A 20,329-nucleotide genomic window follows, 5' to 3' on the forward strand; every position below is an offset into this window, starting at 1 on the left:
TCTTGACAAGAATACCGAGTCTAAAGCGGCAACTTTTTTAGCGGATCTTGCCGCTTTCGAACTCAATCAACTTGTCTGTGGCCCTACCCATAGAGCAGGACACCTCCTTGACCCCATTTTCTCCAACATCACCGGCGGGTCCTCTGGCACACCTATTCCCATGACCTGGACTGATCACTATTTAGTGATGTTAACCATCCCCTGCAACTCAAGTCCTGTAGTAGCACCCACTCCCTCAGTTCAGAAACGGCCATGGAGAAAACTCCGCCTTGAAGATCTACATGATATCCTGGCATTAAATCCTCTACTCCCGAGTGACGACCTGGATACAGGTTACGATCAGTTCTGCCTCTGGATTACCCAGGCTCTCGACACTCTTATCCCTGCCAGATGGACCAAGGCCCGCATTCACACGGCGAGTCCATGGTACAACTCAGAACTTGCTACCTTGAAAAAGGAATGTAAGAAGGCAGAGAGACGCTGGAGAAAAAGTTATGATGCCACCCTTAAACAAGAATATGCCCTGCTCCAAAAAACTTACCACCGTAAGGTCTGCAGAATAAGAGCGGCATATTATGCCAGTGAAATCAACAATAGCTCTAACACCTCAAAATCGGTTTTCAAAATCCTGAAGGACCTCACGGCAAAGAAATCTGTCAACGCCATCACTACCTCGCCCGACCTCTGCAACAACATGGCTAATTTTTTCACAGATAAAATCAAGAAGATATACGACACCTTCCCCAAAGGCCCTCAGTCACCGGTCACCTTTGATCCTACCAGGCCTTCCCTCACTTCCCTTCCTACACTTGACCGTGAGACTTTCTCTAAAATCTGTGGATAGATTAAATCCGGGTCTCCGGCAGATCCCTTGAAGCCTGACCTGTTCTGTGACGCTCATGTACTCATCACAGATCACGTTCGTGACATCATCAATCGGTCACTCTCCACTGCCAGTGTTCCCATCAAATGGAAGCAGGCATGGGTGTCCCCTATTCTAAAAAAACCCACTTTAGATCCCTCACTTCCGGAGAACTTTAGGCCGATCTCCCTGCTCCCTTGGCCTGCTAAAGTGGCCGAGGCACACGTCAATAACATCTTGTCCAACTTCCTCCTCACCAATAACATCCTGGATGACTCCCAACACGGGTTTAGAGCCGGTCATAGCACCGAGACGGCCTTGCTCAGTGTTTCTGAAGACCTCCGTTCCATTCTTGACGCCGGCGGTACTGCAGCACTGGTCCTATTGGACCTCAGTGCTGCCTTCGATACGGTGTCACATGAGGTCCTCTTGATGAGACTGGAGGAAATTGGAGTCATAGGGGCAGCCCTGGGGTGGTTCAGAGACTTCCTGTCTAACAGGTCTTTTAAAGTCTCCACCCCCCCTTACATCTCGAAGGAGCATAGCATTGGACAGGGAGTGCCGCAGGGCTCGTCCCTTAGCCCTACCCTGTTCAATGTCTATGTCCGCCCGTTAGCGGAGGTGGCCAGAAGGAATGGAATGGCTTTGGTATCATATGCAGATGATACCCAGTTGGTGGTGGCTTTGAATAACAACAGTGGTCTGGAAGCCCATCACTTTAAACAGACACTCATTGACATCACCAACTGGATGACGGCGAATTTTCTCCAATTAAACGCCGGTAAAACCGAGATTCTCCTCTTGGGAAAAAATACCGCATCCTGGGGAGATAATTGGTGGCCTGACATTCTGGGCCCACCCCCCAAGCCAAAGGACTGTGTTAAGAATCTAGGTGTCTGGGTCGATTCGGCTCTAAAATATACCATCCACACCAAGAAAGTGGCCGCCACGTGCTTCGGCATTTTACGCAACATCAGGCCCATCCTGAAGTTCTTTGACTGCCGCACCCGCCAGCTTATCGTCCAGGCGACGATTCTTTCTAGACTGGACTATGCCAGTTCTCTCCTTTTGGGAGCGAACCTGGCCGAAACCACCAGACTGCAGAGAGTCCAGAACGCGGCTGCCAGGGCTCTGGTCGGCCTCCCTCGCCACTCTTCAGTCTCAGGAACCTTAAGAAAACTGCATTGGCTCCCTGTGGGAAAAAGGATCCAGTTCAAGGCTCTATGTTTAGCCTTCAAGATCCTCAAAACCGCCTCTCCCCCACTGCTGAGTCCCCTCTTGTCTGAGTACACACCTAGCAGATCTCTCCGCTCAGAGGGACAACATCTAGCGATCATTCCCCACACTAGACTTGCCAGAGTTGGTGGACGATCTTTCAGCCTCCTTGCTGCCAAGCTATGGAACAGCCTGCCTGTAACCATACGGGGGATGCATGATCTCTTAGCCTTTAGAAAGGCCATCAAAACCCATCTTTTCCAATAATCTGTTTTCTTTGTGCACCTTCATTCTGCACTCTGGTCAGCTCGCAGCGCCGGGACGCCCCTTGGCTGGGGCAGCCGCGCGCTATACAAATTTCCATAACATAACATAACATAACATAAACAGCTTCCTCTAAATGAGCAATGAGGGCATGGACCTAGGTCCAAGGGCTCCATCGTGTGATGACAGAGGGTAGGTAAAACGGGGCAAAGGTCTCTCAGTCTCTTACTTATGTAACACTGTCTGTGACGCGCGAGCGATGTAGGGGTTTGGGCCCCTGGCCCCGGTCGGTCGCGGACGGGCGCAGACGGGCTTGCCTTAGGCTTGCCTTAGGCGCGCCTTCGGCGCAAACGGCGCTCCCGCTGCGCTCGTCCGCTGCGCTTCCTCTGGCAACACATGATATGGGCGATTAGGGGGTGTGGCCTGGAAGGTGGGCGTGGCCAGAATTCTCGCCGGAATGGCGTCAAGGAATCGTTGCAGCCGGCGTGTGCTAATGAACGCTCTCAGCTGTTTGGGTAGGCTTAGTTTTTAAAATACACAGAGTATCACAACAATTTTAAAAAGTTTCGGTCTGAAAGTGCTCCCGGCGTGTGCCTGCGGAGTCCTGGGCAAGTCTGCTTTCGGCGCTCGGTTTGGCGCTTAAATAGGCTGCCTATGGGGGCGTGGCCTGGAAGGTGGGCGTGGCCAGAATTCTCGCCGGAATGGCGTCAAGGAATCGTTGCAGCCGGCGTGTGCTAATGAACGCTCTCAGCTGTTTGGGTAGGCTTAGTTTTTAAAATACACAGAGTATCACAACAATTTTAAAAAGTTTCGGTCTAAAAGTGCTCCCGGCGTGTGCCTGCGGAGTCCTGGGCAAGTCTGCTTTCGGCGCTCGGTTTGGCGCTTAAATAGGCTGCCTATGGGGGCGTGGCCTGGAAGGTGGGCGTGGCCATCTGGTTGGACGATCAACTCTTGAGAGGGTTCGTTGGGATTAAGAAAGGAAAGGCCATGCACAAATAGACCATCTCAAGATGAATTGTGCTCTGTATTCTGCTACTCCCTGGTCAAAAAGCAAACCCCTGAGGGCTTGCATACCCATTCCACCAGAGCCAAGACTGCTACCACTGCTTTAACTCGTGGAGTCCCTGTCCTGGACATCTGCCAAAGTGCGACGTGGGTGTTTCGGTACATGTTTACCAAGCACTAATGCCTGGACAGTCAGATCTGTCATGATGGACACTTTGCCTGTTTGGCCCTCCAGGTCTTTATGGTCTAAATCTGTTTGCGGGCCCACCTCTGGGGAGGTATTGTTTGGGTATCTATTCTAAGGTAAGGAATCTACGGCTAGAAGTCTCTACTAGATTAACAAGTTACTGACCTTCTGTAATGCCTTATCTGGTAGAGACTCTAGCCGGATATTCCTTACCGACCCATCCATCCTCCCTGTTCTGCGAACTGATTTCTCTGCATAGATTGGCCTTTTCTGGTCTTTAGTGTCTGTACACTGGTCTGTCAGCATTCTATTGTGGCTCCGTGCTTCTGGCACGTGAATGTCACAAAAAGTAACCGATGTCCGTGCGCTAGGCTGGCGACAATATATGTTCTGTGCTAGTCACTTCTGGTGCGGCACCAAACAATGCCACCTACTGGCATGCAGAGGTACTGCTAAAGTTTTTCTGGATCCAGTCTGACGCCTGGAAAATATTCTAAGGTAAGAAATCTGCGGTTAGAAATAGTCTCTACCAGAAAGGCCATTACCGAAGGTAAGTAACCCGTTCTTAGGTGAGGTGTGAGAATGTGCTTTGTGCTCAGGCAGTCGTGATATTTACAAGTGCTTATAGCAACATGTGTATCACACTTAAGTCACATAAATGCGACCTGTATTACAGTTTAGTTATATTTATACGGGTATGTCATTGTTTGTTGTTTCGATCATTTGGGAGTATGGGATCATCATCAGGACTCTAATGTGAGCACCAGTGATTAATGGAGGACATGTAATGAACATGTGTGTTAGTGTCATATTGGAGCATCTATTATCGACTTGATAGTCAAAGGCTCATATGAATTCTCATGGAGATCTGTGCCTACTAGGAAAGCAAAATTAGACTGAACCAGGATAGGGTCCCGGTGATAGGAGGAATGGTTGTCGGTCTGTCTAGCAGTCTGCAGCGTTCTTTGGCTAAGTGGGCAGCTTCTCTGAAGGAAGATTAGTGATATTGCTATTCTCACTGTTTTCCTGTCCTGGGTCAGTGTAATTTTCTTCACAACAAGCCTTCCTGCTCTCCTATCCAGCACAGAGGATCTTCATGAGAATTCTCAAGACTCTGACTGTCAACTCGATTATAGGTGCTCCAATGTTACACTTACCAAGTGTTCAATTCTGCTCCATTTACCGTTAGGGCTTACATTAAATTAGAGTCTAGGAGTGAACTAAAATGCTGTTTACAACAATGACGGACACGTGTAAATATAATTAATCTGTAATATACAGGCCGCATTTATGTACCCTGAGCGTGTACACACATTGCTTACAGCACTTCTAAATTTCAAGACTGCCTGAGCACCAAGCATGTTTTCACATCTCTCAAATTCCTTTAGTGTTTGTTGGTTATTTAAAGTCTCCTTTGACTTATTGTATTATTACAATTTTGTTTGTTCTAAATTTCCCTTTAATTATAAATAGTGCTTTGACTGTAGGAACCATTGTTACTTATATTCTCTTGGTACCCCAGGTTCCTAGTGACTTCAGTGTTTTACCTTGTAGCTAAGTGCACATTAGATGTGAAAGTCAACACATATTGCACACTAGTAAATAAAAACCTACCCCAATACTCTACCATGTTCCTGTGTAAAAATACTTAAATGGAGGAAGGTAATAAAATCGTGTGCTGAGATTGGGTGTGAGCTTCTTGCTGCTCTTGTACCATCCAGTAATATTGAATCTCTCAAGCTTTCGAGTAAAGGGATTGAATCACTAAGTACCATAGTTGCTGCAGTTAATAGTTTGTCCTATATGTTTTTGTTTTTTGGTTACAGCAAATTGTAGCAGTTTAATGGAAACTAGCAATAAGTGCATGCAGTAAGTTTCTGTAAACACATTCTTGTAATTGAATTTTACACAAAAAACATTTTTGGTTATTTCCTGACCAGTGGGTAATTACTGTTCCTAAAGGCACAAAGACGTTTACTAATTATTTGCATGTATGTTTTTCTTTAAGGGAAGATAACGAAACCTGTTCAGCATTGGCAACCCTTCTCTCTCGTGCCTGTGAAGCCAGCAGCTCTCCAAAATGAGTCCTTGAAACATGGTATGGCAAGTAACTCGCAAAAATTGAATGTACCTTCAGGAACACAGAGTAAATTAGTATCTCCATACATGCAGGCAAAGACGTTGGCAATTAGCACTCCAAAAAATGAAGAGAATAGAGTGCCGACCCCTTCTGATACTCAAAAACCTTTCATAACTCCAAAGTCTCCGATAACTGTTTTGCCCACAGACACTCAAAAACAAATAGTGACACTTTACCCTCAAGAGAAGAGCCCTCCTGGATCGCAGGTTGGATTAGCAACTCCCTTAATGCAGGAAATTACATCACCAGCTGGTACCAAAAAGGATGATATGGTCTATGTGCAGATACAGACATCTTCTGATGCCAAAAACTCTGCACTTATGCCTCAACGCATGCAGACACAAGTGATGATGCTTTCCTCTCGAGAACAAGGGTCACCTCCTACATCACAGAAAAGATCAGAGTCTTCAGTCATTCAGGGACAAGTGTCCCCTCTAGAGAATCAGAAATTTGTTGTCCCTCCTTTGCAGGATGAGACCATGGCTAGAGAGATGAAGAAACAAGAGTTGACACAATACATGCACGCTGTGGACTCTACTGATGGAAGGGATCTGAAGAGGTTCACTACTTTGCAGCAGGTGCAAGTATCTCTCCCAGTCTCCAAGAAGTATGAGGTGGCCCACCATCCCCTAGGAGTGAGGAGTGCTTCAGAGATTCAAGTAAGGGAGACTCTCAATCTTAAAGAAACATCGTGTACGGGAACTATTCAGCTTGCGGATTTCACCTATTTGCATGAACATAGCTCACCTCAAAGGATTCTCACTCCAGAGTCATCACCTAATTGTAATGAACAGATGTTGCCTGCATCAATTGAAATGGGGATGTTTGATGCTCGGGTGGAAGGCACTACTGAATATTTTGTGTGGAAATTGCAACAGGTGAGCTCTAAGGAAGAGGGTTTAGGAGTGAGCATTGGGTTATGAGCTGTCTGTTCTTATGAATAAAGTGTATCCCTAAATTGACAACTGCTGTAATCTGCATATATGTGCAAGGTGGATGGTATAGTTGGTTTATAGGACTGATGATCAAGTAAAGAGGTGACACGAATACCCTGTATATATGAACCAAACATTTACTAGCACCTTGGTAAAATTTGACATATACTTAGTGGCCACTTTTTGGCATGCTCATGCTACAAAGATAGCTTCATTGTGACAGCACAGAGTGGGCCGAGAGAAGTTCAGATGGAGAGGTGAGTATAAGAAGAGGTTGAAGAAGATAGGAAGAACTTTGAATATAGAAGATTCAGAACGGCTTTGCTAATATGATCATCTTCAGTATTTTGTTTAATTTTATAGAATTGAGTTCTCATTGCAATGAAAGAGTTCTACCAGGTTATTGGCTCGCAGCCACCAAGTCATAGCCTGCAGGATGTTGTTGCAGCAACAAGAGAAGCATGCAAGATTTTAAGTTTCTGGTGAGAACATGAACTAGTCTGGGTTGGAAAGTAGTGACAGACGTTACAGTATAGCCTTAAATTTAACTTTGTATTCAATCAGTAGCCAAACCGATATTCAGGTGGCACCCATTCATGGGCAACCAATGTCCCCATGCAATGAAGTGAGCACACTACACTTGATTGTTGTGAGTTTGGAGAACGGGCTCCTCAGCTTCTGTACAGAGCCAATTGAATCAAAAGACCCTTAGGAGTTTCCTCCAAGACCCCAAAACAGTTCTGCTTGTTGGTAATTTCATTGAAACCCATTTTCAAACATCATTTTAGAGGCTTGACATTTTTTCCCTTGGTCATCCAGTGCACTCAGAATCTCACTTTACTCAAGTCCAGATCTTGATTATGTTTATGGCTTCCCTCACTGAAATATTTTTTGCTTTCAGAAGATTCTGCATTTTTGGATATTACGCTGATGTCAATTTTTTGGAGGGTAGTAATTGTTTCACTTTCAAAATGAAAAAATTAAATGTTCAACTTACCTACACATGGACAGTCTATTACTTAAATACAAAAAGGCTGTAGTGCCTGGCTTGCCCACTACAGACAAACCAGATTAAAGCCTTGGGTAATGACAGACAAAAGGGGTCCAACTCTGTTCTCAGCACTGCTTAACTTGAGCTGGTGTTTGTAGTTGGGGTCTCCCAGCACTTATTTTTGGGGACTGGAACTTATTGTAACTTATCAGATGCTCACCTAGAGCAAGAGAGAGAAAAACACACAATGGAGAAAGAAGGATGAAGAGAAAGATTGAAAAAGAGTGGTACAGAGATAAAACTGGGATGAAAAAACTTGAACGAGTGAGATAAAGAATGAAAGAGTGCCTTGTGGCGGATTAAAGAGGCATTAGGTGGAATCAAAACTATCCAACCTTGGTATTCAGCATCCTGATCTTCTATAACACCGTCCTCGGTCTTCTAAACAAAACTTAGGGCTCTGGCACTTATTATATTACAAAGCAAGCACTGCTCTTCACTCCTCATAGCTTCAATCCCTTATCATGCAATCCTTTCCCTTGCCAGTACTTCTTTAGTTTCCATTCCCATATATTGTACACAAGCCCTGTCAAGGTGTGTTTTATCTTTAAAATACCCAGTTCACCCTCCTTTAGGAGCATATTAGACCCCTATGTTCTTTTCAACTATTCATCATCCTTGTTCCTACCTTCTGTATTATTTTTCCATGATTATTCAGGATTCTTTCACATCCCTGTTGTTCTTCTACATCCTTTTGATACCATCATCTGTTATCCACTTACGTGCATCCTCATTGACCCCTTATTACAGTTGAAAGAGAACATGGCAAATCTCACTTTCAAGTTGGCTTTACATTTAGATGGACTTTACATCTGTGAAGCCAGTTGTTACAGATCCTGGATTGAACCCGGTTTTGCCCAATACCACTTAGCTATGAAATACTTTGATGCAAGTAAGCTGTGATTGTGGCGTGGTTGTTCTCAATGGCGGTCACTTATCCTGTTAGCTAAATCTGCTAACTTCCATCGCACATGCTGAACACCTAGGTACTTTTTTAAGCATTTTTTTCACATTACTTTACATTGTGTAACTTACAACATTTATTTTGTTTTGCCAATTAATACATGTAAATTGACATATTGCTAATATTCTTATTTTTTACATTTTACATCAATATTGCATCAACATCATTGTGTCTGTCACTTCTTCGAAGTTCTGCATTTTCTCAGAGCTAAATTTGCGTTTTGATCTGTTTCCAAAAGCTTCCTGATCAGTTGGGCTCAAATATAAGTTTCTACCCGAATGAGTCCTAGGTTTATACCTAGGGCATTCTTTTTCTTCCTCTGCTAATGCCCATTCAGTTATATCAGTTTCCCATTTATTTATGTCGGGTTTTTTTTTTTTCTTCCACTGGACGTCTATCCTGCTTTTTACCAGCACTAGCCCCAAGACCACAGATTAATGTTCTAGTTTATTTTTAGGGGACATGCATAGACAGTATTCTGGGGTTTATTGGACTATCTTTCCTACTGTTGTCTTCAGTCTTTTGGCTATTGTTTTTCAAGTGTTCTTTGTGTTGCTCCAATTCCATATCGTGTGGATTAAATCTGCAATAGGGGTGTTACATCAAGCCTACTTATCTCTGCTTTCCCGTTACAGATGCAAATCTCTACTCATTGGCCTTTCCTCACCCAACCTGTTAAATCTCTTCTCCTTCATTACCTTAGTTACCCTTCTTAGTCTCTGCCTGTACTGCTACACTGTCCTCCTTTCCATCAAATTCAAGGATTAAGTCAAAATACCTTGCTGGCAAATTGTTCCCAAACTACTAGGAGTCTGGTTTTGCTAGGAGTTTGTTTTTCTGCTGCATTGATGAAAGAATAGAGAATCTCACACCTTTCAAAATTGCTATGAGTGAGAGCATCTTTGCTGGGAGTGTTGACTGGTTTTAAATGTTTAAGCAGGATTACCCACCTGCTGGATGCGCTCTGCCTTGCCAGGGCTGGAGTCAGACTGGACAGGAAGTGAGCATTCACTATATATATATATTTCTGGGCTAGGATCTAGGCATCTTTTACACAAACAACAAGATGAGACAATCTACTTTTACAACGTTCTATATGCTAATGTCCTATAATGTAATAAACAAAGGGAAGTTGCTGACCCCACACTATTATTTTTTGTTGCCAAAGTTAAGAGAAAACGAACAAAGACTAATCTTCTGTTTGTTGGGTATATTTATTTTTACCCTTATGAATTTATCAATTCTTTTTTCAAATTTTCATGAGTGAGAAAAACACTGTACAATAAATACACATTTACACATATATACACAACTACTTCACATTATACATATATACATTTTATAAACAATCTTCTTCTATGATGCAATAGTTTTTATCCACAAATAATTACTCTTTGCAAGATAAATGTCAAAAAATGGGATAACCTTAAAAAGAATAGGCAAAGAAATTGCTAAGAGAAAGATCAAAATCAAACTTCGAAAGCTGAATCAAAGTTGCATTTAATGAAATCTTGTTGTCTTTATTTTATGGCTGCCTGCCGACGCGTTTTGAATCCGGTGTTTACAATTGCCAGACGCTCATCAGGGCTCTTTCGTTGTGGGTAGTCTAAACAAAAAGTGTAAAAGAAGGAAATTAAATTACTGGGGTTCTCTAGTTGTCACATGTCCCTTGAGTAACTGGGCGTCACATCAAAATGTAAGTACCTTCATTTATGGACGGGCGGTCCCGCGGGTCCACTTCTTCTAGTATTACCGAAACAGTCTTTACCCTTTTATGGGGACGTGTCCCCTAATGTGCAAATGAAAGGGGAGTATTTACTAGTCTGAATTAAGGACAGCTCAGTCAAAGTGGCACCGGATTGAAGGGCCTCAAAATCGTACCTTATTTCTTTTAGCCAAAGTGTGTATGCAAAGACTTCGGTTCTTCATGTATCGCACTCGACGCAATCTAAAACAGTAATCCGAGCCGGTTCCAGTAAAGACCAAGATTAAGCCTGCGTCCCTGCCGAGCAACATACCTGTCAAATGTCAAATGTCAAAGGTTCTTATATAGCGCCTTATCACCGCAAGGTCTCAAGGCGCTTGCTTTGGGAACCCGTCCTGGCTTTTTCCCTGTGAGATAACCCGTACTGGGCATCCCCAAGGTGAAAGCCAGGCATCCCGCTGCGGGGGGGTCGTAGTGGAGATTAAGCAAGCTATTGCCCAGAGTTGCAGAGTGTGAACCCGTGATTCGAGTAGGCACCGAAGCGAGAATTATCGAGTCTGTGGATATTTGGGCTCAAGACCCTGCCGCGTCGGGAATTGAACCCTGGTCCCGGGTCTGACCTCTGCCTCAGGGTCTGCCGCCTCTAACCAGTGAGCCACACTTCACCTGACTTGCTTGTTCCGGTCGCGGGGTTTATAGTTGTTTAGCACTTTTTCTCCTCCGCGCTGCTGTCACCAGCGTTACTTGGTCGCGAGGATACCCTAAGTGAAGCGCAAACTTGTTAATGTAATGGAACACGGTGCAACCGTTTGTGTATGTTAAGCAAAGGCGCTCTCTCACCTGTCGGTGTCTGCTCTAGGACGGAGATACGAACGTTCTCTCGGCGTGGCGGCCATGTTTGGTTTCACCAATATAGGCAATCATCGCAATGCATTCTGGACATTGTAGTTGTTGGTCCTCTCAAAGTTACCATCGGAAGTTGTATCAAAGTCTAGATACTTCAGAGAGCGAATTCAACCCCGTCTGTGTGCTGTTAAATTTTAGGATTAAGTAAGACTCCTTTTTCAGTAAGACCTGTTCTGTATTGGTCAATAGTTTTGACTGATTCACACTGAACAAAACAGTCCACTTGAAGTCGTGATCTCCATGTTTATTTTCTACAAAGTGCTGTACAAGGGGCGCAGTTAGGACCTTATTTTTGAGGTGTGATCTGTGTTGGGTCATTCGGGCGTTAAATTGTTGATTCATCTTACCAACATAGATTTTAGGACAAGGACACACAATGGCGTAAACCACGTTCTTGGTCCTGCAATTGGAGAAGCACTCATGCTTCCAAGTGACATTCGCATTTTGAAATATTTTGCCCTCGATGGTGGTATCGCACGCCACGCAGTTACCACATCTGTGGTGTCCTTCTATAGGTTTCATTCCCCACTGTGATAGATCATTTTTGGGTTTGGGTAACCTTATGTCTGCTCGGACAATCTGCTGGCCAATGTTTTGATTCTTCCTATATGCAAATATAGGACGAGGGAATGGCACTTCCAATTCTTCTAAAAGGTACCAATTTTTGAGGACCATTTGTCTTATTTTATGGGTGTCCGGACAAAATGTGGTGACACTTACCATGTTTTCAAGCTCACCTTTTTCTTTGGCTTCAAGGAGGCACTCTCTTGGAGTGTAACGTGCCCTCTTGTAAGAGTGTTTGAGTAACTTCCTCGGATAACCCCTTTGGATCATCTCCTCACAGAAGTTCTGTCCGTATTGGTCATACTAACCTACCTCAGAACAATTTCTTCGAATACGAAGAAGTTGCCCATATGGCAGGTTAGCCCTCAAGTTCCTTGGATGGGAACTCTTGTAGTGGAGGATGGTATTTTTATCAGTTCTTTTCTTATACAAGGAGGAACTTAATTTGCCATCAACGTTTGATATTTCAACGTCCAGAAACGTCATTCTCTCGCAACTGGAGTCTATGGAGAATTTAATGTCCTGATGTTTCAAATTTAGCCACTCGTGAAACTCTGACAACTCATTGTGGCTCCCCTGCCACAGGAGCCACACGTCGTCAATATATCTGAACCATTGTACAATGTGATGTTTAAATGGATTGTTTTCTTCCATGTATTTCTTTTCATATTCGGCCATGAAAAGTACGGCCATATCTGGAGCATAGGGGCACCCCATGGCGGTGCCCTTAATCTGCATGAAGAACTCCTCATTAAAGCGGAAGTAGTTCTTTTTCAGCGTAATTTCAGCTAATTTCAAAATGAAGGATGTGGGGACCCTATGTGGTCTTTCTCTAGAGTCCAAATAAAGTTCTATCACCTCCAACGCTTCGTCCTGTGGGTTCTGCGTGTAGAGGGATGTAAAATTATTTTCATAACATACCTCAAATCTTTTTCAAAGCTGTTTGCACCCTTTTGATCCCTACAAAAAAGAAAACAGTGAAACGAAACCCGATATAATATGGTTGGTTCCCTTCCCCTTTTCACTTATTTGTTGATCAATTCTTATTCTTTTTTTAAAATTTTCATCCCATTTCCATATTGTCTCGTAGAGTGTTGAGGTGCATATCATCACTGGACTGTATTTATTGTGTTCTTGTGTGTATAACCGTGACATATTTATTGACTGCTTGCATCCAGCGTTTCTGGTGCTTTGCAGCCTCAGATGAGAGGCTAAGCCCTGCTTTTCCTTTTATCAGTAACAACTCAGGAGTGTATGGAAGACATATGTAGAGCAGCCACATGGTCTACCACACACACATTTACAAAGCATTATTGTGTTGATGTGCACTCCAAACAGCAGGCAGCTGTAGGGCAGGCTGTTCTAAAAACACTTTTCCAGACTGCTGCAACTGGCACGGGCGGCCGCCGTTAATGGAGGGACTGCTATGTATTCTATGCACAGATATGAATTCAGCAGCCCACATGCCTCGAACTGAATATGCTACTTACCAGTGTGCATCTGTTCTTGGCATGTAGGGCTGCTGACATTCATATCGCCCGCCCTCCTCCCCGGCGCCTGTAGCAGCTGCAGAATTCACATATACTTCAAGCATGGTCATCCTTCACTTAGTTTCACTCCATCTTGGCCACAATGGCTAAAAACAATCTGAGGATGGAGTCGATGCCCATGCGCACTGTAGTCAATGGCAGGAGCCACCTATCTCGTGATACTTCGAAGACTCTTCCAGGACAACAATGTGCGATCATCCGGACCCAACACTAGGCGGCGATCTATGCACAGATATGAATGTCAGCAGCCCTACATGCCAAGAACAGATGCATACTTGTAAGTAGCATATTCGATCTTCCTGTACCGACACCCTTCAGCATACAAAAGACCATTCAGGACCTATACACTGAATCCAATTTTTGATATGGAGAGTGCCACAGTCATAGCTGGGGAACCAAACCTGAGCCAAGCATGTACCGCAGGGTGAAGACCACAGCAGCTTAATCATTGAACCGGGGGGAAAAACCCCCCAAATAATTAGTTCCATTTAAGCATGTGCCATAAAGCCCTTTTATTTTGGTTCTCAGATCTAACCAAGTCGAGTTTAGATACTTGTAGAACAGACACTCTCCAATCTGAAAGTGTAGGTGGATGATGATCTCTTCACTTTTTACAGATATCTCTTCTAGCCAATAGAATCGAATAAAAGAGAAGATTTTTCGCCGGACTCCGCACTTCATCCGTTACACACATAATTGCTAGGGGGAGATCGATCAAAATTTGCAGGCCCAAAGATGATGTGAGTACATTACTAATAGAGTCCCAGAAAGCACTAACAGAGGGGCATCCAAAAAACATATGGGGCATCATTGGCGTTTACTAAGCCGCATCTGGCGCAAGCAATCGAGGAACCTTGGACAAATTTTGCCAACCTATGTGGGGAATAATCTGCTCTGTGGAGGGTGCAGAGATGATTCCTACGCAACCATGCAGGCTTCACAATATCCCACAGGACCTTAAATGAGATGGACCATAATTCTACCAGATTGCCACAGGCTAAAGTGGGACCCCACAGCAGATCAGGTAACTGGAAATTCCCTTCAGACTCCTCTAGTATTAAATTGTACCACAGGGATATTTCTTTCTTGCCGGATGGTTTGTCCAAAAGTAGTTTCCAGTTGGTTGCCACCCCCAACTGGAGCTCCCGTTCGGCCTGAAACCTGCATGGAATAAGACTGTGCCCAACTTGCAATCTGGATATACTTGAATTTAGAGAGATTGGGTCCTATTTTATCTTTTAGGATTTCCCACGGCAATAAACTATCCTCCAAAAAGATATCTTCCCATGTCTCAATCCCACCATCTCGCAAGGGGGCAGCTAGACTATCTTTCAGCCAACCAGGATTCCCAGGGGATCCCCATAATGGGGCTCTACTAGAAAAATATCCAAGCTTTGTTATATCCCTCACCTTAAACCATACTCTTGCCATTTTCTGTAGAACCTTCAGTTTAATTTTTTTTGTAAACTTTGGGTCTCCAAACTTAAATAAGAAACCGCAACCAACCCCTTGACCTGTCGGCATCTTTAACATGCGGGCATGGGACAGTTGAAAAGCCCATGCATATGTTTGTAGATCAGGGGCTGCCAACCCACCCTTCTCCCTGCGGCGCCTAAGCTTCTTCTAAGCAATCCTTGGGATGTGTTTTGTCCAAATAAGAGGTTATATCCCCCCTGTAACTTAGAAATACCTACAGGATCAAAAAAAAGAAGCATAGTGTTAAAAAGAAAAGACACCTTGGGCAGAATAGTAATTTTGACTAAGTTAACCCGGCCCAGCAGAGATGCAGAGGAGTGTTGGGTGAACAAAATGGAGGAGCTGGTGGAAGGAGCTTCCGACTGAAGGCCCGGACTGGGCTCTCTGGCCTACTTTGATTGTGACTGCCATGGCCTCCCCCCTCCCCCCCCCCCCCCCCCACCCCACCCCTCTGAAGAGAAACAGGGGAGGGGGGAGGGGTGAGTGACACTTGGCAATGACGGCGGTTAGCAAGATAAGAGGAGCAGGTGGCATCAACAGAGGCAGCCAGCTGCCTGATGGTCTTGGTGCAGCTTGGCCAACCGGCCAGCCACCATAGATGACGTTTTGAGTACCTGGTGTGCAGAGGCATGTGGCTGGCGCGCGTTCCAAAGTACACACCTGCCCCGCTGCCTGGAATCGGACTCCTGTTGCCCCCTGTTGGATGTCTACAGCAGAGAGGGGTAGTCGTATTTCCTATTACGCTCCTGGGCGAAGCGTTAACTGAGCCTTGTCTATACACCTGCCCGGAACATTCCCTACCCCCATCCCCCTTGCCCAACACTGAGGATTACATAGAGCGACGCAAGATGGCACGTGACTTCCACCCACGTCTCACACAGAAGACCAGCATAGACCAATTATCCTGTGGCATTAGGAGTGGCAAAATGGTGCATGCTGAGGGAGGTAGCAGTGACACCAACAGGACACCAAAGTTGCAGGAGCCCACGGGCACGCTGATCCAGCAATAAACTGGAGCACAAAATGGACACTTTGGCCTCGGAAATAAACTTAGTAAGGGTAGATCTGCGCAAGGTGAATGATCAGTCCCTGGCCACAGATAAAGAGGTGCAGGGACTGACAGTAGAAGTAGCGTACAGCACGCTCAGCTGCAGATTGTGCCCTTCGCTTAGAAGATAACTTGGAGGATCTTGAGGGCAGATCCAGGCAACGCAGTCTCTGCTTTGTTGGATTTCCGGAATGTATGGAGGGAGCTGTCCCAAATTTGTTACTTGAGCAGTGGATACAAGACTTGCTGAAGCCCATGGGCATCACCCATGCGTTTGGGATGGAGCAAGCGCTAAGGGCGCTACCCCCTATGACTCCCCAGAGGCCCCTTCTTGAGCCATGATCACAAAAATATTGAATCACAGAGACTGAGATGCCATCCGTGAATGGTTCATGTCAATGGAGAACCCAGTTATGAGGTTATGCAATTTTCCGGATTATACGCAAAAGGTACAGCATTAGCGCAAGACATTTGTGGCAATAAAACAGAAATGGAAGCCTATGAAACTGAAGTATATGCTGCTGTTTCCTGCCACCCTTCAGGTCCTGCATGAAGGCAACGACTAGAAGGAGTAGATGGCCAGCGATGACCACCTGGCGATATGGGGTGTAGCGGGGGAGGCAGTTGCTCCAACAGAGTGACTGGTGGTCTGTGAAGATGGCGTGCTGGATACTTTGACTCGTAGCAAGAAACCCCTTCCCCACCGCCCCCCTCCACTCCCCCGTCTAGATGAGGAGCCCCCAATGGAATAAGCAGCTTGGATCCTGAGTGTGCCAATGAGATTATGAGCGTCATCGGAGGTTTGCCTGGCTGTGCAGGTGTGGGTGCATGTGCAGCCTTGTGTGGTGGGTGCAGAAGGCAGCAGGACTTGAGAAAGAAAAGGCAAGGTGAAACTTAATCTGACAACGGTGATGGCAATGGGGAAACTGAAGAATCTTCTGAATGCAGTGCCTGTTAGACCTGAAACAGGAGTTGAGCAGGTCTGTGGAGGGCCAGCTGTGAACAGTGCAACACAGGTAAGACAAACTTCGCAGGTGCAACACACACAGTAAAGTATAGTAGGGCCACCACCAGCGTAACCGCTCTGCATAGTGAGTCGGTGGTGTCCAGTCCACATCTAATGGTGAATTTAGCTGCATCCCTTCCGTGGGCAACAGCTGGGAGAGTTTGGCTGGGGCCTCCTATGGAAAGGTTGGCAGCACCTGTGCAACGTGTCCCACAGTGTGTATGAATAGCGTCCCAAAGGCATGTGGTGTTCACGGACAGGCTGGTGAAAAAACATTTTCTTGCCTACGTTGTCCAACCTCTTGGATTCCCGATCTGGTGGTGTGGTAAAGATTGCTTCAGGATTTATGTTGGAAGTGGAGGCTAGGACCATCAAGCTCTTCAGGGTAGGGTGTGCTGTAAGGAAGTTTGGGTCCCCTGGAGCAGGGCAGTGGCAGTGGGTTACTATCCTGTTCACAGGAGCCCCCGTGTTGGGCCTGGACCATTTCCCAAGCAGGACATCAGTAAGTGATTTGTTAAATGGGAGAAGTGGTTATGAGGAGGACACTCCCGGCTGAAGCACTTCTGTCAAGACGTTAGTCTTGACTGCCACGAGGGGAAGGTATGGACCAGGACCTTGGCCACCCTCCTCAGTTCAAAATGCTCAAGCTAGCTCAGGTTCTGTCTGCCCTTGGATGGTAGTGTTGGACGCATACTTTCACATCCCTGTCCTGCCTGCCCGCAGGCATTACTTGCGGTTTACGGGGGACCACGAGCAGCTCATCTGCAGTGTTTGGGGGTGCCAGTCTTCCCTATCTCGATGACTGGCTGTTGAAGGCGGGAGTGTCCCAGGCTATCATCTCCCACCTCCAGACTATGGCAGACCTCCTGCACTTGCTGGGGTTCACTATCAACATGCCGAAGTCGCACCAAACTGCCTCTCTGACGCTTCATTTAATCAGAGCTGTTCTGGACACGGTGCGGTTCTGGGTCTGTTCTCCCGAACGGCGAGTCCGGGATATTTAGGATATAATACTGATATTTCAGCTTCTATCCCAGATTTCTGGGATAGAAGCTGAGGCTGCTGGGCCTCATGGCCTCCTGCATTCTGCTTGTGACACATGCCCGCTGGCATATGTGGGCTCTACAGTGGGACCTGAAGTTCCAGTGGGTGCAGCATCAGGGGAATCTCTTCGGCATGGTCCAGATTTTGGAGGGAACTGCATAAGATCTACAGTGGTGATTAGCAAACTGTGATTAGGTCAGCAGCAGACCCCTCTCCCTTCCCAACCAGATATGATGGTAGTGAAAAATGCATCATTCCTATAATGGGGCGGCCATCTGGGAGAGGTGGATATCAGAGGCCTCTGGTCTGCGGCGGTATCCGGGCTCTACATCAACTCGTTGGAGCTCAGAGTGATCCAGCTGGCATTGGTAGCATTTCTGCCCTACATCAAGGGAAGGCTAGTTTAAGTGTTCATGGACAACACCACCGCCTTGTGGTACTGCAACAAACAAGGGGGGTGGGGTCATGGACCCTTTGTCAAGAAGCCCTGCGTCTCTGGACATGGCTGGAAAATCACTGCATTTCCCTTGTGGTTCAACATATGGTGAGCTCTCTAAACCCCAGAGTGGACACACTTAGCCAAAGATGCTTAGCAGATCATGAATGGCGTCTGCATCCGGAGCTTTGGTTAGATCTGATTCACCACCACCAAGAACGTTCAATGTCAGCAGTTCTGTGCGCTGGAGTTTCCAAGGCGGTTCTCATTCTGAGTCACTTTTCATCATGAGTGGCGCTCAGGCTTCCTGTAAGCCTTTCTGCCAATACCTCTCCTGCCCAGAGTTCTCAAAAAGATCAGGAACGATCAGACCCAAATCATCCCTGTGGCTTTGGACTGGGCACGGAGAGTCTGGTATCCCCAGCTGTTGAGCATGGTCAACAGTCCTTCAATCAGGCTGCTCCTTCGGGAGGATCTTCTGTTGCAGCAGCAGGGTAGGGTTCCTTACCTGAACCGGTCTATGCTGTGCCTTCTTCCGTGGAGATTGAGCGAGGACAGTTGACGGCTTTCGACCTTCCGCCTAAAGTCTGTGACATCTTCTTGGCAGACAGGTGTCCCTCCACCAAGATGGTGGACGCCTGCCGTTGAGGAAAATTTGTGGCATGATGGACAGACAGACAGAAGACAGATTGATCCCCTTCCCTTTCTGCCCCTCTTTCTCAGGTTCTTATTTTCATTTGCTCCTTTGCCCAGCAAGGCTCTGCTTTGGGCACTCTTAAAGGCTATATTTCTGCTATCACAGCTTTTCCGCTATTGCCTGACCAGCCATCCTCCCTAAAGATTTTTTTTTTTTTTGTAAAAACCTTTATTGACAGTTATGATTATACAGTAGCAAGCGTACAACCGCCAGTGCCGGCTGTCACCAATATTGACAAGTGCATAGGATAATTCAGTTACACAGCGCTTCAGCCGGCAACCCGAGGGTCCGGCGGCGATTGAGCAAACATTTCACATCTATGCATTTTGGTCACAGAAGAAAGAAGGTTTTTGCTTTTTATGTTTTATAAAAGGAAACAAACAAAGTGAAGGAAAGAAAAATGCAATTAACTGTCGAGGCAAAACAGGAATTATACACACGAGTGAAAGCTATAAAGAAGGGGGGGGAAGGGGGAAGAGAGCAAGCAATCAGTGCAGTAGCGAAAATCTAGACTAGAAGGAATATCTGGCTAAGGGGATTGCAGCACCTCCGGTGGATTTACAAAGGGGGGAGTACAGATCTCTCCGCGATACTGATTCTACTGGCTCCATATCCTCCCCCACTTCTTGGGTGTACCCCGTGCGACGTACACTGTTTTTTCTCGAAACATGCACCAATCCATGTTCTTTGACCAGGTGGACAGACTGGGTGCCCTCGGGGATCCCCACAGTTGTGCAATGTCACGTTTGGCGACCATATTCCCTAAAGTGGCCCATTGTGTCTGAGCCACGTTGTAGTCGGTGGGTTCCCACACATTCATCAGACACCTACGGGCCTCAGGCAAAATCGAAACTCCTGTTACCTCTTTCATGACGTCATGCACACGGCTCCAAAAGGATACTACCTCGGGGCATTCCCACAGAATATGGAGGAAGGTACCCATCATTCCACACCCACGCTTACACAGTCCATCCACAGAGTATCCCATACGTAACAATCAGGGGCCTGTCACATACACGCGGTGTAGAATTTTTTGTTGCACCAGTCGCAGACGGGCCGGGATTGCCACCTCCTTCGGAGAGGATATCGCTGCCTGCCAATCCTCATCATCTAATTCCAGTCCATCGCTGGTCCAGGCCTCCCGCAGTTGTAGAAGGTCTGTCCGGTCGTTTATCAGTTTCTTATATATGAGAGAGATGGTACTATCCGGGACGTGACCGTCAAGCACTTTGTCTTCCAGGGGTGAGGACTCCGGAATGAGGGTGCCGGTCGGG

The 20,329-nt window shown here is 46.1% G+C and overlaps 1 protein-coding gene across 2 annotated transcripts in view; it reads left to right on the forward strand.

Moving 5' to 3' along the window:
* Window positions 1–20,329, forward strand: part of TDRD5 (tudor domain containing 5) — a 1,550,608-nt gene that overhangs the window by 40,444 nt on the left and 1,489,835 nt on the right. For both annotated transcript variants that reach the window (XM_086955296.1, XM_086955303.1), the window contains exon 2: window positions 5,542–6,551. In XM_086955296.1, the coding sequence (XP_086811422.1) occupies window positions 5,542–6,551 (1,010 nt within the window). The remainder of the gene's footprint in view (window positions 1–5,541; window positions 6,552–20,329) is intronic.

This window comes from Lissotriton vulgaris, chromosome 1_1 (assembly GCF_964263255.1).
Source record: "Lissotriton vulgaris chromosome 1_1, aLisVul1.2, whole genome shotgun sequence".
NCBI lineage: Eukaryota > Metazoa > Chordata > Amphibia > Caudata > Salamandridae > Lissotriton > Lissotriton vulgaris.